Source organism: Pristis pectinata, chromosome 39 (genome assembly GCF_009764475.1).
Source record: "Pristis pectinata isolate sPriPec2 chromosome 39, sPriPec2.1.pri, whole genome shotgun sequence".
In the NCBI taxonomy this organism is placed as follows: domain Eukaryota; kingdom Metazoa; phylum Chordata; class Chondrichthyes; order Rhinopristiformes; family Pristidae; genus Pristis; species Pristis pectinata.
This window is the reverse complement of record NC_067442.1, coordinates 3,164,348-3,189,501: the sequence shown is the minus strand read 5'-3', so window position 1 is coordinate 3,189,501 and position 25,154 is coordinate 3,164,348. Positions and strand designations below refer to the sequence as shown.

The window sequence follows — 25,154 nt, the reverse complement described above, 5'->3', positions numbered from 1 at the left end:
GAGTGGCGCCCGGCGCCGGACTCCGGCTACTCCTGGGCCGACCTGCAGACCGGGAATGGGCAGGAGACGCACGTCGTGAGCGGACAGAGCGGCACCCGCTTCGGGGTTTACCAGTACGGAGTGGCCAACCGCAACGGGTACTGGTATCAGGGGAGCGCGGCCGTGGAGACAACGACCTCGTGGGTAAGGAATGTCCACAGTGTGTCTGTCCTGGGGGAGGGAGGGGGTTGATCTGACGGGACGGTGTGGAGGGAGCTTTACCCCACGTCTGACCCCGGGAGTGTGCGACGGGACGGTGCGGAGGGAGCCTCGCCCCGGGCGTGTGCGACGGGACGGTGCGGAGGGAGCCTCGCCCCGTGCGTGTGCGACGGGACGGTGCGGAGGGAGCCTCGCCCCGGGCGTGTGCGACGGGACGGTGCGGAGGGAGCCTCGCCCCGGGCGTGTGCGACGGGACGGTGCGGAGGGAGCCTCGCCCCGGGCGTGTGCGACGGGACGGTGCGGAGGGAGCCTCGCCCCGGGCGTGTGCGACGGGACGGTGCGGAGGGAGCCTCGCCCCGGGCGTGTGCGACGGGACGGTGTCCATTCTCACTTCCCCCACTCTCTCCTTCCCCGCAGACCTGTGCTCCAAGGTTCGATGTAGATCGAAGGAGCGATGTTCGGTGCAGGACGGGGAGCCAGTGTGTGTGCCGGAGTCCAGTGCTCTCTGCTGGCATGGGGGTGACCCCCACTACCACACCTTCGACGGGGTGAACTTCGACTTCCAGGGCACCTGCACCTACACCATTGCCAAGACCTGCGGCAAGAACACCTCGCTGCCCTCCTTCAGCGTCCGGGCCAAGAACGACAACCGTGGCAACACCCAAGTGGCGTACGTCAAGTTGGTCACCATTAATGTCCACGGCACCGAGATCACCCTGAGGAAGTTTGAGTACAGCCTCGTCTGGGTGAGTCTTGGTTCTGCTCTCGCTTTCCTGGCAAATCCACTCCGGGTCTTCCCTACAACCTCTGATCCGCGGTTACTGTGCTCCGGTCCATGTTTCCCTCCCCCACTCCGCACCTTGAATCCGCTCCACATCTTTCCCAGCCCTCCGATCCGCTGTTGCGCTGCCCCGGTTCACAGATTCCCTCTTCCACTCCACATCTTCCTGTCGAATCCGCTCCACATCTTCCCTAGCCCTCCAGTCCGCTAGTTACCCAGCTCCGCTCCACATCTTGCTGTATACCCCACTCCATGCCTTCAAATCTAATCCGCCTCAGGTCTTCCTTGGCCCTCCAGTCCACAGTTCCCCTCCTCCGGTCCGTGGTTCACCCCTCCCGGTCCACATCTTCCGCTCTAAACCCACTCCACATCTTCCAACCTCATCCGATCCACAGCTTCCCTATATCCTCCGGTCCACAGTTTTTCATCTCCGGTCCATGGTTTATACCCCCCCCCCCCGCCTCCTCACCTACCCCGTTCCATGTCATCTATCTCCACTCCATGTTTTTCCTCCTCCATCCACTCCTCCCCTGTCCCTCCCTCCTTCTCCCTCTCTCCCCCCCACTCTCTCCCTCCCTCCCTCCCTCCGTCCTATGATCCTCAGTCCCTTTCCCCCTTTCCTCCTCCCTCCCTCCCTCCCTCTACTCAATCTGTCCCTCTCCTTTCCCACCCCCCTCCTCCCTCTCCCTCCCACACTTCCTCGAGGGTCAATGAGGGATGTGGGGGGTAACTGATGCCCACCACCCTCTCCCCCGCCGGGAACGCGTGGGGTTCCAGCGGGGCCGACATTGGATCCCCTCCCACCCCCCTCACCCCCACCCCACTCACATCTCCCTCCCTCACCCCACCCCCTCATACCTACCCACTCCCCACCCCCTCGTCTCCTCCTCACCCAACCCCCTCCAACCCCACCCACCCACCCCCTCCCATGAACATCAACCCGCCTTCCCTCACCCACCCCTAACCCTTACAACCCCCTCACATCCCCCCCCCCTCACCTGCCTCCCCCTCCGCCTGGCCTCCCCTCCACCCAGCCCCCTTGCCTCCCGACATCCCCCCCCCCCGCCCCTGTCCCCCTTGCCTCAACCCCTCCCCATCGCCTCCGACCCCCGCCCCACCTACAAGCAGAGGATCAGCCAGGATTCCAACCAGCGGGAGTGAAGGTGAGGGTCTCCGGGAGTGGGCAAGGCTTTGGGATGAGACATCCGTGGGGACCAGCGGGACTCATTCTCCCCATCAGTAGAACCAGAAAAGACTGTTTCCCAGTTCCAGAGACCTGGGATCGATCCAGATCTCTGGTGGTGTGTGTGTGTGGGACCTGTCCCCCAGTGAGGGTCAGTGTGTGTGTGGGACCCGTCCCCCAGTGAGGGTCTGTGTGTGTGTGTGTGTGTGACCCGTCCCCCAGTGAGGGTCTGTGTGTGTGTGACCCATCCCCCAGTGAGGGTCAGTGTGTGTGTGTGTGGGACCCGACCCCAGTGAGGGTCAGTGTGTGTGTGTGTGTGTGTGTGGGACCCGTCCCCCAGTGAGGGTCAGTGTGTGTGTGTGGGACCTGTCCCCCAGTGAGGGTCTGAGGGTCTGTGTGTGTGTGTGGGAGGGGGGTGGAACCCGTCCCCCAGTGAGGGTCAGTGTGTGTGTGTTGTGTGTGTGTGTGGACCCGTCCCCCAGTGAGGGTCAGTGTGTGTGTGTGTGTGGGACCCGTCCCCTAGTGAGGGTCAGTGTGTGTGTGGGACCCGTCCCCTAGTGAGGGTCAGTGTGTGTGTGTGTGTGTGGGACCTGTCCCCCAGTGAGGGTCAGTGTGTGTGTGTGTGTGGGACCTGTCCCCCAGTGAGGGTCAGTGTGTGTGCGTGTGTGTGTGTGGGAGGGGGGTGGAACCCGTCCCCCAGTGAGGGTCAGTGTGTGTGTGTGTGTGTGTGTGGGACCCGTCCCCCAGTGAGGGTAAGTATGTGTGTGGAGTTTGCACGTTCTTCTTTGACCCCGGCGGAATCCCACAAGGAGGGGAAAGGGGACAGGGAGGAGTAGTGGAGGGATGGAGGGTGAAGGGGGGAGGGGAGGGAGACGAGGGGAGAAAGATCGGAATAGGCAAGAAAGAAGTGGAGCGGATTAGACAGTTGTTCTGATTTTCTCTCACATCCCCTCTGCCCCCAAAATAAAGAGACCGTGCTGGTTGAGTGGGTTAATCATCCACTCTGAATACCCCCCCCCCTTAGTGTGTGGGTGAGGGGTAGAATCGGAGGGGGGGAGGGGAGTTGATGGGGGATAAAATGGGATGGGTGGATGGGTGTCAATGGATGGGTTGGGACATGAGATTGGGACGAGGGTCTGTCCCTCTCTCCCCGCCCCCTCTCTCTGACCCCACGCCCTGTGTCGTAGGTCGATGGGATCAAGACGCACCTGCCCCTCAGCCTCCAGGGAGGCCGGGTCACCCTGTTCCAGAGCGGGGCGTCCGCGGTCTTGGAGACAGACTTCCATCTGAGGGTGTCCTACGACTGGAACCACCACCTGGTGGTGACCGCCAGCAGCAGCTACTTCGGGACCCTGTGTGGCCTCTGTGGGAACTACAACGGGAAGGCAGACGATGACTTCCGGACCCCGGGTGGCGAGGTGGTGTCCGACGTCCTGGAGTTCGGGAAGAGCTGGAAGGTGCCCGACGGGGATGTCTTCTGCTGGAACGACTGCAATGGGGCATGCCCCACCTGCGGAGCCCAGGAGCAGGGGAAGTACAGGGGTCCCGGCTGGTGCGGGCTGCTGGCTCTCACCGCCGGCCCTTTCCGGGGATGCCCAGCCAAAGTGGACCCCGCACCCTATGTCGACAACTGTGTCTACGACGTCTGCCTCTCCGACGGGGACCACACGCTCCTCTGCCGGGCGCTGAAGGTCTACGCCGATGCTTGCCAGGGGGAAGGGATTGAGGTCGGAGACTGGAGGAAGCCCTCCGGGTGCCGTGAGTTCTCAGGGAGTGGTGGGGTTTGGGGCGGTGGGGAGGTTGGGGGGGGTGGGGGTGTGTTGGGGGGGTCGGGTGGGTGTGTTGGGTTGGATGGGGTGGGGGGCTGTTGGGGGGGTTCGGGTGGGGGCTGTGTTGGGGGCGTCGGTGGGGGTGGGTGTGTTGATGGGGTCGGGTGGGGGGGTGTATTTGGGGGGATGGGGTGGCGGGGTTTGTTGGGGGGGTCTGGTGGGGGGATGTGTTTGGGGGTTGGGTTGGGGGGGGTCGGGTGGGGGCTGTGTCGGTGGGGGAGGGGGGGTTGGGTGGGGGGTTGCGTTCCGGTAAGTCAGAGTCACTGTGGGACCTTCCCAGTGAACGGTAGGGCCCCTGGGAGTGCTGTAGAACAGAGGGACCGAGGGGTATGGGGCACATAGTTCCTTGAAAGTGGCGTCACAGGTTGACAGGGGGGTGAAGAAGGGCGTTTGGCACGTTGACCTTCATCGGTCAGAGCACTGAGTACCGGAGTTAGGAGGTGACATTGCAGTTGTACAGACGTCGGTGAGGCCGCACTTGGAGTATTGTGTACGGTTCTGGTCGCCCTGCTGTAGGAAAGATGCCATTAAGTTGGAACGAGAACAGAGAAGATTTACGAGGATGTTGCCAGGACTCAGGGAACTGAGTTATGGTTGGGCAGGTTGGGACTTTATTCATTGGAGCGTGAGGGGTGACTTTATAGAGGTATGTAAAAGCGTGAGGGGCATCGATAGGGTGAATGCACACAGTCTTTCCCCCAGGGTTGAGGAATCAAGAACTAGAGGGCACGGGTTTAAGGTGAGAGGGGGAGAGACAATAGGATCTTTGAGGGGTTAACTTTTTTCACCCAGAGGGTGGTCCATGTACGGAACGAGCTACCAGAGGAAGTGGGTGAGGCAGGTACATTGACAACGTTTAAAAGGCACTTGGACAGGTCCGTGGATGGGAAAGGTTCAGAGGGATATGGGCCAAACATAGGCAAATGGGACTGGCTTGGATGGGAATCTCGGTCGGCAGGGACCAGTTGGGCCGAAGGGCCTGTCTCCGTGTGGTAGGACTCTAAGAAGCCAGAGGTGGAGATTGGCTGGGGTGGTTGCAATGGGCAATGGGTCAATGGGGCAAGGGGGGGAGGTTGGGAGGGGCGAGGGGGCGACGTTTGACATTGGGAAGGGGGCAGCAATGGTTGTTGGAGGGGTTGGGAGCGATGGAGTGGGAGGGGAGGGTGAGGAGGTGCTGGGACAGATTGGGAGGGGCGGAGGTGATGGACTGGGCAAGGAGGGGTGGTGAGAGGACAGATTGGGAGCAGGGAGTGAAGGTGGAATGGATTGGGTGGTGTCGGTGATGGGAATTGGATTGGGAGGGGGGAGATGGTGGGGAGAACAGGGGCCTGATGGACAGGGAGGGGCAGATGACGGGGGATTAACAGACAGGGGATTGACATGGGGAGGGGCAGACGATGGGGGATTGACAGACGGGGAGGGGCAGACGACAGGGCTTCTCCCCCCAACCCACCCTCTCTCTCTTTCTTACCCCTCCCCCCCCCCCCCCCCCCCCCCCCCCACCACAGCCCTGACCTGCCCAGAGAACAGCCACTACAGGCGTGCGGCAGTGCATGCCCACCGAGCTGCGCCCAGCCCTCTGGGAACACCACCTGCGGACTGCCCTGCGTGGAGACCTGCGCCTGCAACGCGGGCTACGTGCAGAGCGCGGGCAGGTGCGTGGAGAGGACCAACTGCGGCTGCCTCCACGAGGGGCGTTACTACGAGGCGGGGGAGACCTTCCTGGAGGGCGAGGACTGCCAGCAAAGGTGCCGGTGTGACCTGCCCACAAAGAAGATCGCCTGTGCCCAGCCCGGTGCAGGGACGGGAGCGGTGCCAGGTCTGGCGGGGCGCCAAAGCCTGCCACCCAGCGGGCTACGGGACCTGCTCGGCAGCCGGGGACCCCCACTACCGCACCTTCGATGGGGTCCGCTTCGACTTCCAGGGGACCTGCGTCTACTCCTTGGCCGCACTGTGTACCAACGGCACGGGGCTGCCGCCCTTCACGGTACAGGTGCAGAACGAGAACCGGGGAAGCAACCAGAAGGTGTCCTACACCAGGATGGTGAGGGTCACCGTCTACGGGCAGACCCTCGTCGTGTCCCGGGAGCAGGCTGGCAGAGTGCTGGTAAGTCACTAGGGTGTGGGTTGGAGCACCGTGCACGGTTCCCCCCCGTATCCCTGGGTCCGACCACATCGGAGCACTGGGCACGGTTCCCGTCCCCGTATCCCTTGGTCCGACCACACCGGGAGCACCGGGCACAGTTTCCAGTCTAAAATGTAAAAGTTCCATGTAAAACCACCCACTTCAAACCCTTCCCCATTTCCGTGTCCCCCTCTGGCCCCCACACCCCTCCCCGTCTCTGTGACCCCCTCCGGTCCCTACACCACTCCCCATGACCAAGTTGGGATGGGACAATTTTCTCTCGTCTCTGACTTATGTCTCTCTCTCACCACCACCCCCCCCACCCCACCCACCCCGCAGGTTGATGACATCCTTGTGAACCTGCCCTACCACAACACTGCAGGGACACTGCACGTGCGCGGGACGGTGCAAGGCGCGTCCCTGGAGGCGGACTTCGGCCTGCGTGTGACCTTCGACTGGCACAGCCGGGTGAACGTGCGCCTGCCCACAACCTACAAGGGCTCTGTCTGCGGCCTGTGCGGCAACTTCAACGGCAACCAGAAGGACGACCTGCCGGCCGGCGGTCCACGCGAGCTGGGGGAGCGCTGGCGGGCGGCCGTCACGCCGGGCTGCGTGGGGGACTGCGGCGGAGAATGTGGAACCTGCAATGCCGAGTCCAGGCAGCACTTCGGAGGCCTGCGTTTCTGCGGGCTGCTGCTGGAGGAACGCGGACCCTTCCGGGACTGCAGGAAACGGCTGGACCCCCGCGGGTACTTCGAGGACTGCGTTTTCGACACCTGTCTGTACAAGGGACACCAGACTGCACTTTGCCAGGCCATGGAGAGCTACGTAGCTGCATGCCAGGAGGCAGGGCTCACCGTACACCCCTGGCGCAACGCAAACCTTCGTCGTAATACCGGTTCATTACTGTCTCGCCAGGAGCACTGTGTCCCTGGGTCAGACCACACATCGGGATCACCGTGCACGGTTCCCCGTCTCCGTATCCCTGGGTCAGACCCACACCGGGAGCACCGTGCACGGTTCCCCGTCTCCGTATCCCTGGGTCAGACCCACACCGGGAGCACCGTGCACGGTTCCCGTCTCCGTATCCCTGGGTCAGACCCACACTGGGAGCACCGTGCACGGTTCCCGGTCTCCGTATCCCTGGGTCAGACCCACACCGGGAGCACCGTGCACGGTTCCCGGTCTCCGTATCCCTGGGTCAGACCCACACCGGGAGCACCGTGCACGGTTCCCGGTCTCCGTATCCCTGGGTCAGACCCACACCGGGAGCACCGTGCACGGTTCCCGGTCTCCGTATCCCTGGGTCAGACCCACACCGGGAGCACCGTGCACGGTTCCCGGTCTCCGTATCCCTGGTCAGACCCACACCGGGAGCACCGTGCACGTTCCCGGTCTCCGTATCCCTGGGTCAGACCCACACCGGGAGCACCGTGCACAGTTCCGGTCTCCGTATCCCTGGGTCAGACCCACACCGGGAGCACCGTGCACAGTTCCGGTCTCCGTATCCCTGGGTCAGACCCACACCGGGAGCACCGTGCACAGTGCCGGTCTCCGTATCCCTGGGTCAGACCCACACCGGGAGCACCGTGCACGGTTCCCTGTGCACTCCTGCCCTCTTCCTCAGGGAGAGGGCCACTGGGCCTCTGGACTCCGTGCTGACCCCCGGAGTGATCCCGTTCCTTCTCCTCCGCCCTTAACCATCCTCCCTCTCGAATTTTTCCGGCTTCTTCCCGCTGTTCCCCATGACTCTTCCTGGTGGGAGTGAGTCTCACTACCCACCTTGACACCCCTCCCTATTTTCCACCCACCACACACCACCCTCCACCATATTCAGGGAACAGGCCAAGTTGACATTATTCCTCACATTATCTTCCCGGGGCCATTGGGCCCAAGTGGTCTATCCTATCCCCCCACCGATGTCCCCTGCAACCTGTTCTCACGTTCTTGTTGACTCCCCCAGACAATTCCAACCCCCCCCCCCAACCCCTTCCCACTCCCCCACACAATTTCCCAAAGTCCTTCGATTCCCAACAATCCACCAATCCCAGCCGGTTGTGATCCGGTATTCCCAGCCTCGTGGAGGGATGAGCTCCCTCTGTGTCCCACTGTGGGACCTCGTTCCCAGCGTATGTGGGAGATTGGAGATGGGCGTGGGGAGGGGGTGCGGAGGGAGGTGAGTAAGGAATGGGGAGGCAGGGGGAAGGAAGGGGGGGTTGGTTGGGGGGGGGGAGGTTGAGGAGGGAATGGAGGGAGGGGGAGGGATTTAAAAAGGTGTTACTCTGGACACTGAGACTGACCTCCCTCATTTTGTCTTCTCCCTCCCCTCCCACCATCGCCCTCCCCCTCCCTCCCCCGAACCCCTCCTCATCCCTCCTCCTCCCTCTCCCCTCCTTTCCCTCCCCTCCCCCTCCCACTCCTCCACCCCTCCTCCTCCCGCACCCCTCCACCCCCCCCCAGCCCCCAGCTGCCCCCCCCACAGCCACTACGAGCCATGCGGCCCCCCCTGCCCGCCGATGTGCGGCGCGGAGCCAGCAGAGTCTGACGAGTGCGACCGGCCCTGCGTCGAGGGCTGCCAGTGCGATGGGGGCCGGGTGTGGTCGGGCTCGGGCCCCGGCGCCGGCTGTGTGGCGCCCTCGGCCTGCGGCTGTTCACTGCCCGGCTCCGGCCTGTACCTGAGGCCCGGGCAGCGGGCCTGGCTGGGCGCCGACTGCCGCCGGAGCTGCCTGTGCCGGGCGGGCGGGGCTCTGGACTGCGGCCCGGGCCCTGTCCCGGTCCCAGGCCGGGGAGCCGCCTGCCAGCCCCCGCCCCCCGGCCACTGCCAGGCAGCCGGACACCCTCACTACCTCACCCTGGACGGATGGGCCTTCGACTTCCAGGGGAGCTGTGCCTACCTGCTGGCTGGGGCCGAGGCCAGGGCCTCCCACCCAGTCACCCCCTTCGCCGTCACTGTGGTCCAGCGGCCGGCTGGCGGGGGGCGGGCGGCCGGTGGCGCCGTTGCCGTGGAGCTGGAGGTGGGCGGCCGGAGGCTGCTGCTGGAACGGGGCGGCCGTGGCAGGGTCAAGGTGAGGGGGATGGGGGGAGTGAGGTAGGTGTGGGGAGGAGGGGGGGGAGTGGGGGAGAGGGGGGGAGTGGGAAAGTGAGGGTCGGGGGTGAGTGGGGGAGTGAGGAGTGAGGGGGTGGGGGTGAGGGGATGGGGGAATGGAGGGATGGGGTGAGGGGGATGGGCTGGTGAGGGGTAAGTGAGGCGATAGGCCGAGGGGAGTGGAGGGTGAGTGGGGGTTGAGGTGGTTCTGGGGGATTGGGGGGCGAGGGGGGCTGGGGGTTGGGGGGGGTTGGGAGTGAGGGGGTGCTGGGGGTTTGGAGGGTGAGGGGGCCTGGTGAGGAGCGGGGTGGTGGGGAGGTCTGCGGGAAGGGAGGGTGGGGTGGGAGTGGGAGGAGGTTGGGGAAGCAAGAGGGGGTGGGGGAGGGAGTGGGGGGATGTCTGGGGGAGAAAGTGGGGGTGGAGGTCTGGGGGAGGCAGTGGGGATGGGGTGAGGGGGGTTGGGGGAGGGAGTGGGGGCGGAGTGCTGGAGGATGGAGGGGGAGAGAGTCTGTGGGGGAGAGGTATGGGAGGGGGAGTGAGGGAGGTCTGGGGAGGGGGTGGTCTTTGGGGCAGAGTGGTCTGGGGAGGGGGTAGATCTGGAGGGGGTTCTGAGGAAGTAGGGCAGTCTGGGGAGAGTGGGGTCTGGTGGAGGGAGGGAAGAGGGGTTTTGGGAGGGGTCTGGGATGGCAAGGGGGCTCTTGGGTTGGGGATGGGTTCTGTAGGGAGGAAAGGTGTGTGAAGGGGAGGGGTTGGGGAGCTGGAGGGGATGTGAGGTTGGGGGAGTGGGGCTGGGGATCTCTCCCCCCGCCTCTTTCCCCCCCTCCCCCCCCTTTCCATCTCCCCCCTCTCCCCCTCTTCCCCAAATCGGGGGGGAGTGCATGATCCCCCCCCCCACTCCCTCCGCGGAGAGTCATCAGCCATTCCGTTCCACGGTGGGGCTGACGGGATGGATTTTGATCCCCCCTCCTCAGGCCTGTTTTCCCCCCCCCCCAACAGGTGGACGGAGTGCTGGCCCACCCCCCCTGACCCTGGACAGGGGGGCAGTGTGGGTGTACCCCCACGGTCACCTGGCGGTGATGGAGACGGACTTCGGGCTGGCCGTCAGCTACGACCTGGCGTCCCGGGTTACGGTCACCGTTCCCGGTGAGTACCGGGGTCTCACCCGGGGGCTGTGCGGCGACTTCAACGGGGAGCCGGCCAACGACTTCCGGACACCGGAGGGGAAGCCTGCGCCGAACGCCGACTCCTTCGGCCGCAGCTGGGCGGTCAAGCGGCTGGCACCCACCGGCTGCCAACACGGCTGTGGGCGGCAGTGCCCGGAGTGCCCTCAGGAACGGCTGTCTGTCCTGAAGGGGGGAGACTACTGCGGGATCCTGACCTCGGACGAGGGTCCGCTGAGCGCCTGCCACGCCGTGCTCCCGCCGGCTCGCTTCTTCACCGACTGCCTCTACGACACCTGCCTGTCCGAGGGGGACCTCGCCGCCGTCTGCGAGAGCGTCCAGGCCTACGCCACCGCCTGTCAGGCGCTCAACGTCACCCTCAAGCCCTGGAGGACAAAATCCTTCTGCCGTGAGTCAAGTTCTGTGGGGAAGATTGGTTGGGGGGGGGTGGTGGGTGGTGGGCAAATGAGGCACGGGATGGGAGCAGGTAGGAATCCACCCCCTCCGTCCTCGAGACACTCCAATTTTCTCATGGCTCCCCCAATACATCGGGGCACATCCCTCCCCCACCGTCAGTGGTATTTACAGGAGATGCTGCCTCAAGAAGGCAACGTCCATCGTCAAAAGTCCTCCCCCCACCATCTGGGCCGTGCCGTCTTCTCGCATCTCCCATCGGGCAGGAGGTACAGAAGCCTGAAGTCCCCACACCACCAGGTTCAGGAACAGCGACTTCCCTTCAACCATTCGGTTCTTGAACCGACCGGCACAACCCTAATCACTGCCTCAGTATGGGACCACGTAGCACTGAAATGGACTTTTTTTGTTGTTCTAATGGTGTTCTTTCTTGTAAAGGTTGTGTCTAATTTACCTTGTGAATGTTGTATCTCTGTTGCTCTGTGCCTGTGAGGCTGCTGGAAGTTTTTCATTGCACCTGTGCACACATGGACGTGCGTCTGACAGTAATCTCGACTTTGAATACGTTTGACAGGACTATGTATGGGAACATGCCGTCAAAATCATTCTTTCAAAACGAAGGACTATTCTTACCCACTTTAAGAAACGTTTAATTGAAAAATTCAGACTGACAATGCAGATTCGTTGATCAGGAAGTTTGCAGATGACGTACAAATTACCGGTGCTGTGGAGAGCAAGGAAGGTTGTCTCAGGATACAGCAGACGGAAAGTTGGGGGAGGGAATTTAATCCCGATAAGTGCGAGGTGATTTGTTTTAGGAACTCAGATGGGAGTAGGACATGTACTGTGAATGGCGGGGCACTAGGGAGTGTTGAACGGAGGGATCTCGGGGGTTCAATCCCACAGCTCCCTCAAAGGGGCAACACCGTTAGGCTCGTGAGGAAACGCGACTTTGATTTTGATAATCCCTGCTTGTGTTGTCACGCACACCGTGGCACGCTGTTCTTCTTCAGTCAGGGCATTGAGAGTTGAAATTGGGACGTTACGGTGCAGTTGTACAAGTCAGTCGAGTTTACTGTCAGACGCACAAGTCTGTGTGTGCACGGGTGCAATGAAAAACTTACTTGCAGCAGCCTCACAGGCACAGACCATTGGATAAGCGGCATTCACAAGAAAAGCATTAAGTTAAACATAAATTGTACACAATTTTTGCAAGAACAGAATTAGAACAGAAAGCACAAAGTCCACTGTAGTGCAAAGTGGTCCCGGTGTTGCTGCACTGAGGTAGTGATTCGGGTTGTGCCGGTCGGTTCAAGAACCGAATGGTTGAAGGGAAATCGCTGTTCCTGAACCTGGTGGTGTGGGGACTTCAGGCTTCTGTACCTCCTGCCCGGTGGGAGCTGCGGGAAGATGGCACGGCCCGGATGGTGGGGGGGGGATCTTTGATGACGGACGTTACCTTCCTCCTGTAGATACCACTGGCGGTGGGGAGGGATGTGCCCGTGATGTATTGGGGCTGAGTCCACTACTCTCTGCAGCTCCTTACGTTCCTGTGCGTTCGAATCACTGTCCCAGACCGTGACGCAACCGGTCAGGATATTTTCAACAGCATATCTGTGAAAGTTTACATTATAAAAAAAATAAAACAGTACAGCACAGGCCCTTCAGCCCACCTTGTGCTGAACTAATTAAACTTGCAATTAAATGCCTAACTAAACTGAACATCTGCCTGCACAGTATCCACATCCCTCCGTCCCCTGCCATCCATGTGTCTGTCTAACAGCCTCTCAAACCCCTCTATCGTATCTGCCTCCACCCCCACCCCTGGCAGCACATTCCAGGCACCCACTGGTCTCTGTGTAGAAAAAACACTTGTCCTGCACATCTCCTTTGAACTTACCCTCTCTCACCTTAGATGCATGCCCTCTAGTGTTAGATATTTCGACCCTGAGGAGAAAGATACCATCTATCTATGCCTCTCATAATCTTAAAAACCTCTATCAGGTCTCCTCTCAGCCTCTGCCGCTCCAGAGAGAACAATCCAAGTTTGTCCGACCTCTCCTTATAGCTTGCCCTCTAATCCAGGCAGCATCCTGGTGAACCTCTCCGGCACCCTCTCCAAAGCCCCCCACACCCTTCCTGTAATGGGGTGACCAGAACTGAATGCAATACGGCTGAATCCAATCGACAAATCCATCTCTGCCTTCAATACACCCAACGACTTGGCCTCCACAGCCCTCTGTGGCAACGAATTCCACAGATTCACCGCCCTCTGTCTGAAGGAATTCCTCCTCCTCTCAGTTCTAAAGGGACGTCCCCTGATTTCGCTGGAGCGTTGTGTCCAGTTCTGTGCGCTGCACTTGGAGAAGGAAGCCGGGGCTTTGAAGAGGGTGTGGAGTGGATTCACGGGAATGACTTCCAAAGGACAAGGGGCTTTAGTCCACTAGAGGGGTTTTGGGATCTTGTTGGAGAGTGGGGGGGCTGTAGGGGGATCTGATGGAGGAGTTCACAGTAACGAAGGGTGTTTGTCTCTCTCATCCCTCCCCCCACCTGCCTCCCCTCCCTCGCTCCCTCCCTCCCTCCCTCTCTCCTCTCTTTACCCGCCCCCCCCGTCCCACAGCCATGAAGTGCCCGGTCCACAGTCACTACGAGTTGTGTGCCGACACCTGTCGCTCTACGTGCGTCGGCCTCACCGAGCAGTCACCATGCCCGGCCTTCTGCTCCGAAGGGTGTGAGTGCGACCCGGGTTTCCTCTCCGACGGAGACCGCTGCGTCCCCGTCGACCAGTGTGGCTGCCTCGGGAACGGACGGTACTACCAGGTAGGAGTCAGAACCCAACGGGAGCTGTCCTGGGTCGGCGTGGGTCCTCGTCCGCCCCTGACCACGACACTCGTCCGCCCCTGACCCTTCACCACCCCTGACCCCAACTCTCGACCCTCGTCCATCCCTGACACTCACCACTCTGTACAGAACCAGTGATCATCTCCCCACATGCACTGTCTCCCCCTACCCCCTCTCTCGCCCTCTCCTTCTCCCCCGTCCCCCCCTTCCCCTCCCCACCCCCCACCACGGAGAAGGGTGGGACAGAGATCTCTGACACCCTGCTGCCGGTGGGATCTCCCTGCATGCCCGCTGCCCCCACGTTACATCCCCACCACTCCTCAGGGAAGGTTGTTGGGGGTGGGGTGGGGGGAGCTGACCAGTGACCCCTGTCTTCCTGCCCCACAGCTGGGGGAGACGGTGGTCCAGGAGGGCTGCACCCAGCGCTGCTCCTGCAGCCAGACCGGACTGGTCTGCAAAGCGATCTCGTGTGCGGCGGACGAGCACTGCGTGGTCAAGGACGGGGTACTGGACTGCTACAACAAGGGTGAGTTTGTGCTGCTTCATCTACGTGCTCTCCTCGTGACCTCGTGCGTTTCCCCTGGGCGCTCCGGTGCCCTCCCACATCCTCAAGAAGACGTGGGGGTTGGTGGTTAATTGGCCGCCGTTAATCACCACCCCCCCGCCCCCCACCACCCGTCTGTGCGGATGAGGGGATGAATCTTGGGCGGAGGGGGCACAGAGTTGATGGGAAAGTGGGGAGAATGAAAGGTGATCGGTGTCATTGGGGAGGTGGGTGCGAACTCGGGAGTGTGTGAGGTGGGGTCTGACCGGCCAACCCCTGCTCTCACCTTGGGATGTTCTTGCCTCCCCAGATCCGTGCAAAGCCGCCCGGTGCCGTGAGAAGGAAGACTGCAAGGTGGAGAAGGGTGTGGCAAAGTGCGTGCCTCAGTACACCAAGAAGTGCTGGGCCTGGGGCGATCCCCACTACCACACCCTGGACGGCCTGAACTACGATTTCCAGGGGACCTGCACCTACGTGGTGGCGGAGTCGTGCGGGACGGACACCACCCTCCCTTCCTTCAAGGTGACGGCCAAGAACGACGTCAGGGGCAACACTACCGTCTCCTTTGTCAAGCTGGTGCACGTGGACGTTTACGGCTACGGGATCGCCATCCACAAGTTGGAGACGGGACTCGTCAGGGTGAGGAGAGGCGTCTGACGTGTCCTGCTGTCCGACAGAGTCCAGCTCGAGTGAACCCAAAACAACCTGATCCAACTCAACCCAAGGTGGTCGAACGGAACCCAACCCAACCCAGTCCAATCAACTCAACCCAACCCAACTCATCCCAGTCCTACCTGTCCCGGTCCAACTGACACCAACCCAGTTCGTCCCGGTCCAACTGACACCAACGAAACCTAGTCCAACCCAACCCAACCCAACCCTACTCAAGCCAACTTATCCCAGTCCACCTTCCCCCAACCAAATCCAGTCCAACACAATCCAACCCTGGCCTAACCAACCCAGTGTCTGACCCCGGGAGTGTGTGACGGGACGGTGCAGAGGGAGCTTCACCCTGTGTCTGACCCTGGGAGTGTGTGACGGGACGGTGCGGAGGGAGCTTCACCCTGTGTCTGACCCTGGGAGTGTGTGATGGGACGGTGTGGAGGGAGCTTCACCCAGTGTCTGACCCCGGGAGTGTGTGACGGGACGGTGCGGAGGGAGCTTCACCCTGTGTCTGACCCTGGGAGTGTGTGATGGGACGGTGCGGAGGGAGCTTCACCCTGTGTCTGACCCCGGGAGTGTGTGATGGGAGGGAGCCTCGCCCTGTCTCTGACAGGACAGATCAGTAACTGCCGACTTCCCTTCCCCGGGGGACACAGATAAACGACATGAAGACCCGCCTCCCCGTGACGCTGGAAGAGGGGAAGCTGCGCCTTTTCCAGCGAGGATCCTTCGCCGTGTTGGAGACCGACTTCGGCCTGGAGGTGTCCTACGAGTGGAATTGGTACCTCACCGTCACCCTCACGAGCAGCCACTTCCGCAGCGTGTGCGGCCTCTGCGGCAACTTCAACGGAGTGAAGGAAGACGACGTGACTTTCCCCAACGGCACCAGGGCTCCATCGACGGTGGAGTGGGCCAGGAGTTGGAAGGTGCCAGACCGCGACCCGTTCTGTTGGGACTACTGCCGGGGTTACTGCCCCACCTGTTCTGATGCCGACCGGGCACTCTACGGCGGGCCGAAGTTCTGCGGGATGCTGGAGAAGGTCTTCAAGGGGTGCCACCCCAAGGTGGATCACAGGCCATTCGTCGACAGCTGCGTCTACGACGTCTGCCTCAACCAGGGGGCCAGGAAGCTGTTGTGTCAAGCGCTGGAGGCGTATGCGTCCGAGTGTCAGAAGGAAGGAGTCACGGCGAAGGGCTGGAGGGCAAAAACTTCCTGTCGTAAGTAGTGGTGGGGTCAGTGTTTGTGGGACCCGTCCCCCAGTGAGGGTCAGTGTGTGTGTGGGACCCATCCCATAGTGAGGGTCAGTGTGTGTGTGTGTGTGGGGGGGACCCGTCCCCCAGTGAGGGTCAGTGTGTGTGTGTGGGGGACCCGTCCCCCAGTAAGGGTCTGTGTGTGTGTGGGACCCATCCCGCAGTGAGGGTCTGTGTGTGTGGGACCCATCCCGCAGTGAGGGTCAATGTGTGTGGGGGGGACTTGTCCCCCAGTGAGGGTCAGTGTGTGTGTGTGTGGGGGGGGTACCTGTCCCCCAGTGAGGGTGTGTGTGTGTGGGGGGGGGGGACCCATCCCGCAGTGAGGGTCAGTGTGTGTGTGTGGGGGGGGGGGTACCCGTCCCCCAGTGAGGGTCAGTGTGTGTGTGTGGGGGGGGGGGCTACCGTCCCCCAGTGAGGGTCAGTGTGTGTGTGTGTGGTGAGGGGAGGGAAAAAATGAGAGATGGAGGTAAAGATGGTGGAGGGGGGGAGAGCGAGATGAAGTGACAGGGATGGGGAGCAGGGTGTTGGAGAGAGGCGGGCAGAAATAGTGGGTGCAGGGACGGGGAGTGGGAGTCGGGGGGGGGGGAGACAAGGAGTGGGTGAGAGAAATGGGGCAAGGGACAGAGGGAAGTGAAAGAGGGTGGAGTGAGGGAGGGGGAGGAGAGTTAGGGCGAGGGAGAGTTGGGGAGGGAGAGGCGAGAGCTGGAGAGGAGTGAGGGAGGGGGAGGAGAGTGTGGGGAGGAGAGTTAGGGTGAGGGGGAGTCGGTGGAGGTAGAGGTGTGGGAGGAGGGGAGAGGGGAGTTGGAGGAGGGTGGAGGGAGAGTTGAGGGGAAGAGGGGAGGCATGAGTGGGATGTGGGGGAAGAGGGGAGAGTGGGGGGGAAGGGAGTGTCGGGGAGGAGGGGGGAGTCGGGAAGGAGAGGGGGAGAGTCAGAGAGGGGGAGGGAGAGTCGGGAAGGAGATGGAGGGTATTGGGGAGAGGAAGGTTTGGGGAGTGGGGGTGTCCCGTTGAGGGATCCACACTTTCACCTGTCCCCTCTCTCTCCCCCCCCCCCCCAACCCCACCCCAGCCCTGGAATGCCCCCCGAACAGCCACTACAGCGAGTGCGCCCGCGCCTGCCCACCCAGCTGCGTGGACCCAGAGGGGACGGCCCCCTGCCCGGGACCGTGCGCCGAGGCCTGTGTCTGCGACCGGGGCCACGTCCTGCAGGAGGGGGAATGCCGCCCGGCGCAGACCGCCTGCGGCTGCGTGTACGCCGGCCTCCAGTACCGTCCCGGCGAGGTGTTCTGGCCCGAGGAAGGGTGCCGCCTGCGTTGCGAGTGCCGGGGACGGCTGCGGATGGCGGTGTGCCAGGAGGGAGCCTGCGGACCCGGGGAGACGTGCGGCCTGTCCGGCGGGGTGCGGGGCTGCGTGCCGGCCACGTACTCCACCTGCTCGGCCAGCGGGGACCCACACTACACCACCTTCGATGGGACGCGCTTCGACTTCATGGGCACCTGCGTGTACCGGCTATCGGGGCTGTGCAAGGGGAGGGCCAGAGGAGGAGGAGGGGGCGGCACCACCCCCACCGTCCGACGCCCAGGTCTCGACTCCTTCGAGGTCCAGGTGGAGAACCAGCGGCGAGGCAGCCCCACTGTCTCCTACACCCGGGCGGTCACCCTGCTGCTCAACGGCACCTCGCTCGCCATGAGCGTGGAGTTCCCCTGGCGCGTCCTGGTGAGTATTGGGAGGAGGGGTGAGGGAGAGGGGTAGAGGGGAGGGGGTGTCCCCACCAACCGTCCTGTCCCGTCCCATCCTGTCCTGCCTTGTCCCGCCCATACGTCCCCTCTCCCATACCTGACCCCACCAATACCTCCTCACCCCTCCCTGACTGCTACCGCACTCACCTCCCCTCTGTGCCCCCATCCCACCTCCCCTTCCTGCCCCCTTCCCCACTCACCTCCCCTCCCTGCACCCTCTCCCTGTGTCCCGCAGACTCACAGCCTCTCCCTGTGTCCCGCATCCACCCACCCTCCCTGTGTATCCACCTCCTCCTCATGGACCAGCGCATTGTGCTGCGGGACGTCTTGTTGCAGTGTGGGAGGGGAGGTGAGGAGGGAGGGGAGGTGAGGAGGGATCGCCGCGGGAGGGGCGGGGAGGAGGGAGCGCCGTGCTGTGGGAGACCCTCCCGTCTCAGGCCTTTGCTTCTCCGCCCCCCCCCCCCACAGGTGGACAGCGTACAGCGCGCGATCCCCACACGCACGGACGACGGGCGGGCCACCGTGCTGAGGAAGGGCCAGTACGGGGAGATCCGGACGGACTTCGGCCTGACACTGACCTTCGATTGGAACAGCCAGGTGACCCTCACCCTGCCCAGCACCTACGCCGGCTCCGTCTGTGGCCTGTGCGGCAACTACGACGGCAACGCGAGGGATGACCTGCGCCTGCCCAGCGGACAGGTGGCCCAGAGCGTGCAGGCCTTCGGCGAGGCCTGGAAGGTGTCAGACGTCCCGGGCTGTGTCTCGGGCTGCGGCGGGGCCTGTCCGCTGTGCAGCACGGACGACCAGCGCGTGTACGGCGCCCCAGCCCACTGCGGCAGGTTGACGGCCCGGAACGGGCCCTTCCGAGACTGTCACAGCAAGGTGGACCCCCAGCCCTTCTTTCAGGACTGCCTGTATGACGTCTGCCTGTACCGGGGCCGCCGGTCAGTGCTCTGCGATGCCCTGGGACAATACACGGCCGCCTGTCAGTCAGCGGGGGCCAAGGTCCACCCCTGGAGGAGCAGCGGCTTCTGTGGTGAGTGCCCGCCGAAGGGGGTCACGGAGGGGTGTAGGGGCTGGAGGGTGTCACGGAGACGGGGAGGGGTGTAGGGGGACAGAAGGGGTCACGGAGACTGGGAGGGTTGTGGGGATTGTCTGTGTTTCTTTGTGCCTATACTAACCAAACTTCGCCCACCTCCCCTCCCTCCCTTCCCCCCCAGAGCTCCCGTGCCCGCGGAACTCCCACTACACCCTGTGTGCGGACCACCCTGCCCCGACTCCTGCTCCGGACTGGAGGGGCAGTGCTGAGTGTTTCGGGACCCTGCCTGGAGAGCTGCCAGTGGCGAACGGCGTGCACATCTTGAGCGGGGGCGAGTGCGTACCCCTCTCCCAGTGCGGCTGCCTCCACCGGTGGTTCCTACCTGTCCGGGGAAGAGGTCTTCTACCAGGGTCCAGTGTGCCAGGAGAGGTGCGAGTGCCAGGAGAGGGACTGTGCCCCGGGATACGGCCGGGTGACGTGCCGGGGTCACTGCACTGTCGGGACGGGGAAGCACTGCCGGCTGCAGAACGGGGTCCGGGGCTGCTTCCCGGAGGAGGTGGCCAAGTGCGTGGCCTCAGGAGACCCCCACTACAACCGACTACACCGGGCAGCGGTTCGACTTCCAGGGTGCCTGCGCCTACGTCCTCAGCAGGGCCATGGGGACCCCTGGGGGTCTGGCCCCCTTCCAGGTGGAGGTGGAGAACCAGCCTTGGGGCAACGGGAAGGTGTCCGTCACCCACCGGGTCTTGGCCAACGTGTCTGGGCACCAGTTCGTGCTGGAGTTCGGGCGTCAGGGGTAAGGTGAAGGTGAGTCCAATGTTGGTGAGTGTCCCCTGTATGTCTGTGACCTCTGTTCCTCAGTACTCATGGTGTGTGTCCTACGCTTGTACACCGAGGTCCTTCTGTTCCTCAGTACTCCCCACAGTTCATGGTGTGTGTCCTGCCTTGTACACCGAGGTCCCTCTGTTCCTCAGTACTCCCCACTGTTCACGGTGTATGTCCTACCCTTGTACACAGAGGTCTCCCTGTTCCTCAATATTCCCTGGAGGATTGTTCTACTGGGATGAGAGGGTTGTCTCATCAAGAGGGGAGACAGGTTGAGATGTTCTCACTAGTGGCACAGTCATGGACAAAGAGGCATGGTTACAAGAGTTGGGCTCAATTATTTAAGAAATCCCCCCCCTCTCTCAGGGGGATGAATTTCCGGGAACTCCCAGCCCCCAAGGTGCTTGGGGGCCAGATCGTTAGATGTGGAGATGGATCAAGTGGAAGGTAAGGGAGTGGAAGGGATACAGGGAACTGGGACAGATGAGGAGATGTGCAGACCTCTCCGGAGAAGCGGCAGATGAAGTGTGAAGTACTCCAAGATAAATGGCAGGATTCTTAGCAGTGTGGAGGAACAGGAGGGATCTTGGGGTCCAAGGTCCATAGATCCCTCAAGGTTGCTGCACAAGTTGATAGGGTTGTTAAAGAAGTCATACGGTGTGCTGGCCTTCATTAGTCAGGGATTGAGTTCAAGAGGTAATATTGTAGCTCTATCAATCTCTGGTTAGGCCACATTTGGAGTATTGTGTTCAGTTCTGGTCGCCTCATTCTAGGAAGGATGTGAAGCTTCAGAGAGGGTGCAGAGGAGATTTACCAGGATGCCTCCTGGAATTAGAAAACATGTCTTATGAGGAAAGGTTGAGCGAGCTCAGGCTATTTCTCTTTGGAACAATGCAGGATGAGAGGCGACTTGATAGAGGTGTATAAGATTGAGGGGCATAGACAGAGTGGACAGTCAGCACCTTTTCCCCAGGGCGGCAATGGCCAATACCAGAGGACATCCGTTTAAGGTGAGTGGAGGAAAGTTCAGGGGGAGATGTCAGAGGTGGGTTTCTTTCCCACAGAGAGCGGTGGGTGCCTGGAACCCACTGCTGGGGATGGCGCTAAAAGCTGATATAACAGGGACTTTTAAATGTAAGAAAAGCGGAGGGTTATGGGCCGTGTGGGAGGGAAGGGTTAGATGGATGCTGCAGCAGATGACTATGCAGGTCAGTACAACATCGTGGGCTGAAGGACCTGTACTGTTCTATTATTGAGTGGGGTTTCAGGGGGTATTTGGCTAGCCCGATGAGTTTCCCGGGATTAAATTGCGCCTGCCACCTCTCTGCCCATCTAACCCCGGTGCTGTGCCTTTTTTCCCCTCCCGCAGGTGGACGGGGAGTGGTTCAACACGCCCTTCGAGCTGGTCGGCGGGGGGGAGGAGAAGGTGCAGGGGACTCTGGAGGGCACCAGGACGGTGCTGCAGACATCCTTTGGGCTGGAGGTGTCGTACGACGGAGTGTATCAGGCCGAGGTGAGGGTGCCCAGCACCTACCGTGAACGGCTGGGAGGCCTGTGCGGAGACTATGCCCGGCAGAGGCGTGAGGGTTTCGTCCTGCCTGGGGGCAAGGTCACCCGCGACGTGTCGGAGTTCGGGGCGGCCTGGCGGGTTCCGGGAGGGGCCCCGGGCTGTGACAGCGACTGCGGAGCCTCCTGCTCCCCCTGCCCGGCCAGACAGTCCAAGCGGCTGGCCAGTTCATCCCACTGCGGCCGGATCAAGGACCCCACCGGGCCGTTCGCCGCCTGCCTGACCCGGGTGGACCCCAGGCCGTTCCTGCAGAACTGCATCTTCGACCTGTGCGTGGCCCGGGGGGAGCGAGGGACCCTGTGCGAGGCGATCCGCGCCTACGCCCTGGCCTGTCAGCAGGAGGGCGTCCCGATCAGAAGCTGGAGGACCAAGGACTTCTGTCGTGAGTACCTTTTCTCGGGTGGGCATCCGTCCCCTGACCGTCCCGTCCCCTGACCATCCCGTCCCACAATCCCCGAATTCAAAAATCCCCGAATACAAAAGTTTATTTCACTATTACACAGCGTTCCTGGAACCCGCTGATGCCATGCAGTGATCACTACAAGGGCTGTACGGGTATAAAACTACAGCAAACACACTGTGGACATCGTCAAATTAAACTGCCACTATCTACAACACACTCTATCCCCTGGGGATCCACCGTTCCTGAAATTCTCCCAGGGGGGGCCCCCCCCCATCCCTCCTCTGACCGTCCCGACCCTGATAGTCATTGACTGTCCCTCTCCCTGACCGGTCCCTCCAACCATCTCATCACACACCCCACCACCACCCACCCCCCCCAACAATCCAAAGATCAGATTCCCCCCCCTGCCCTCTTCCTTCACCCCATCCCCTCGATACGTCCCCTCCCAACCATCCCGTTCTCCATCCCTCCCTCCTTCCCTTCTCTCCACCACCGCCCCTCTCCCTGCCAGTGACCGTCCCGGTGACGCCCTCTCGCCCCCTCCCTCACGTTCCCTCCGACCACCGACCCCTGTGCCGTGTCAGTGACTGTTTTCCCGCCTCCCCCCTCCCACCAGCTCTGCCCTGCCCCGCAACAGCCACTACCAGCTGTGCGTCGACAGCTGTGGGACCAGTTGTGCCTCGACCGTCACCCCCACCGCCTGCGACCACCGCTGCTCGGAGGGCTGTCAGTGTGACCAAGGGTTCGCCATGAGCGGCAATGAGTGCGTCCACGTCGAGTCCTGCGGCTGTATCCACCAGGGCAGATATTTAAAGGTACCAGACTTCTGCCAGAGCTGTGGGTACCCCAGAGAAAGGAGTACGTGCGGGGCGCAGGGGAAAACTTCACTCTCTGTGTGTGATGGGACGGTGTGGAGGGAGCTTCACCCTGTGTCTGACCCGGGGAGTGTGTGATGGGATGGTGCAGAGGGAGCTTCACCCTGTGTCTGACCCGGGGAGTGTGTGATGGGATGGTGCAGAGGGAGCTTCACCCTGTGTCTGACCCGGGGAGTGTGTGATGGGACGGTGTAGAGGGAGCTTCACCCTGTGTCTGACCCCGGGAGTGTGTGATGGGACGGTGCGGAGGGAAATTCCATTGAGATATGGAGTCCTGGAAATGCCCGCGGGTTTGAGGGACCCAGGAGGAGTCGGGGTCCTTTTTTCTGGGAGCAGGTTAAGAGGAGGTTGAATTGAGGTGCCCGGGACAGACTAAACTGGGGACAAGCTGTTGCAGAGTGTTTGACGGCCCTGCTCTCCTCTTCCGCAGGCAAACGAGAGCATCTACACGACGGACTGTGCCGAGGTCTGCACATGCCACAGTACGGGGACTGTGACATGCCAGAAGGCGGGCTGCCGGGCGCCCCAAGTCTGCCTGCTGCGTCAGGGACGGAGGGGTTGCGCCAGGAAGGAAGGGGTCTGCTCCGTCGAGGAGGGCCGTACCCTGACTGGGTTTGAGGGCAGGGTGGGGCCGGTGGAGGCGGCAGGCACCTTCGTGCTGGCGACGGTGTCCAATGCTTCATCCGCTGACTGGTTCCGAGTGCTGGCGGACTTCAGGGCCTGCGGCGGGAAGAAGAGTCTGGGGGCAGCCGCCGTCTACGCTTACTTCCAGGGCGCCTTCATCGTGGTGACGGAGAGCAAGAGCATCTGGGTAAGGCTGGAGGTGATTGGATGTCAAGGGGTGAATGGTGATTGGCTGGACAGTGAATGGGTGGGCAGGTGGACCGCTAATTCTGGTCCGTGATTGGACGGTTGGGCCATAGATGGATGCTCAGTGATTGGATGGACCATTAATGAAAGGTCAGTGATTGGATAGGATGATTAATGGGCGGTCAGTGATTGGATGGACCATTAATGAAAGGTCAGTGATTGGATGGACCATTAATGGATGGTCAGTGATTGGACAGCCGGTGGGTCAGCTCGGTGACCAGGGGCAGAGACTGGTCAGTGGAGGGTTGGTGATGGTGAGTTCTCTGCCCTGACACCACCTCCTCCTCCCGGAACAGGTTAACGGGCGTCCCGTGAAGGAAGACCAGCTGCCGCTGAGCGCCACCCCCCAGCTCAGTGTCCGCTCGGAGACAGCTGGGGTGGTCCTGGATCTGGCCGGCAAGGTCCGGCTACACTTCAGGGGATTCGGGGACCTCACCCTGACCGTGGACAACAGCCTCAGGGACCAGCTGCAGGGAGCCTGCGGGACCTTCGAGGAGAGCGGAGTCGTCCGGCTGCTGCTGCCCGACGGCGAGGTGGCGCGCAGCGTCCGGCAGTTCCTGCGGGGCTGGTGGGCTGCTGAGTTCTCCAGCTGGTGAGTCGGGGGTCCCGTGGGTAGGTCACATGCCCAGTGGGAGGGGGGGTCGGTCTCCAAACCCCTCTCTCCCCTTCCCTCCCACTCTCCTCCTGACTCTCACTCTCCCTCCGTCCCTTACCCCTTGATTCACTTTTTTGCCCCCCCCTCTCTCACCCCCCTCTCTCTCTTCCCCCCCCCCCACGTGGAAACAGAGGGAACACATGTCACCCGGCCCACCAAGACCATGCCAACCCTTGATCACCCATTCTGCCCACATTCCCGTCAACTCCCCCCAGGTTCTACCCCTCACCCACACACCAGGGGGTGGGGTGGGGTGTGATTAACCCACCAATCCCGCACGTCTTTTGTTTTGGGATGTGGGTGGTAACTGGAGCACCTCGGGGGACCCACGGGGTCACGGGAGAGTGTGCAGACCACACACACACACACACACACACACACACACACACACACACACACACACACACACACACACACACACACACACTCACAGGTGGGGATGGAACTGGGGGCTGCGAGGCAGCAACACGACCTCCTCTCCCACTTTACTGATCCCCACCTGTCCTTTGCTTTCAGTGAAACCTCGGCGAAACCTTCTCTTCTCCACTGACGGGTCGTCCCACCTTGGAGCCCAGACGTCCTCACTTGACACTGATGAATGTACCCCCCCCCCCCCCCCACCCCTACCAAGTCCTCCACCCTCCTCACTCCCTGTGAAGCAACGGACGGGACGAGGGGGCAGACTTACTCTGCACTTTGAATCAAATCCAAGACAATAAAATTTTCTCCAAGTTCGACAGCACCAGGTCTGCAGTGTTGGATTTATTCAGGGCGAGTGGGAACCGAACCACACTGAAGGGTCCTGTTCAGGTAGGGTGGGGGTGGGATTGAAGGGGAGGGGTGAGAGAATTAGAAGGGGAGGACTAGATGAGTGGTATTAAAAGGGAGGGGTTGTCCAGGTGGTATTAAAAGGAAAGTGTTACAGTGAAGGGGTTAGACTAGGGGTGGGATTAGAGGGGAGGGGGTTAGACTGAGGGCTGTATTAAAGGGGAGGGGTTTAGATGGAACAGTTTTTAAGTGGGAGGGGTTGGGGCAGGTGTGGGATTAGAGGGGGAGGGTGTCGTTCTGGGTCTGGTGAAACGGGAGGGAGATGGATTGCAGGGGAGC

The 25,154-nt window shown here is 62.0% G+C and overlaps 1 protein-coding gene across 1 annotated transcript; it reads left to right on the top strand.

Moving 5' to 3' along the window:
• Positions 1 to 1,941: 1,941 nt before the first annotated feature.
• Positions 1,942 to 24,789, top strand: LOC127587169 (IgGFc-binding protein-like; the record flags this gene model as incomplete). The annotated part of the gene is made up of 21 exons (XM_052045362.1): positions 1,942 to 2,142; positions 3,350 to 3,920; positions 5,500 to 6,098; positions 6,456 to 7,051; positions 8,599 to 8,897; positions 8,942 to 9,181; positions 10,198 to 10,770; positions 13,396 to 13,595; positions 14,004 to 14,142; positions 14,471 to 14,799; positions 15,480 to 16,041; positions 17,144 to 17,790; positions 18,282 to 18,849; positions 19,034 to 19,205; positions 19,364 to 19,648; positions 20,044 to 20,095; positions 21,047 to 21,630; positions 22,264 to 22,462; positions 22,953 to 23,333; positions 23,689 to 23,984; positions 24,564 to 24,789. Coding segments are annotated over 21 exons (7,527 nt in total), but the record flags the coding sequence as incomplete, so codon positions are not given.
• Between the last annotated feature and the right edge of the window lie 365 nt (positions 24,790 to 25,154).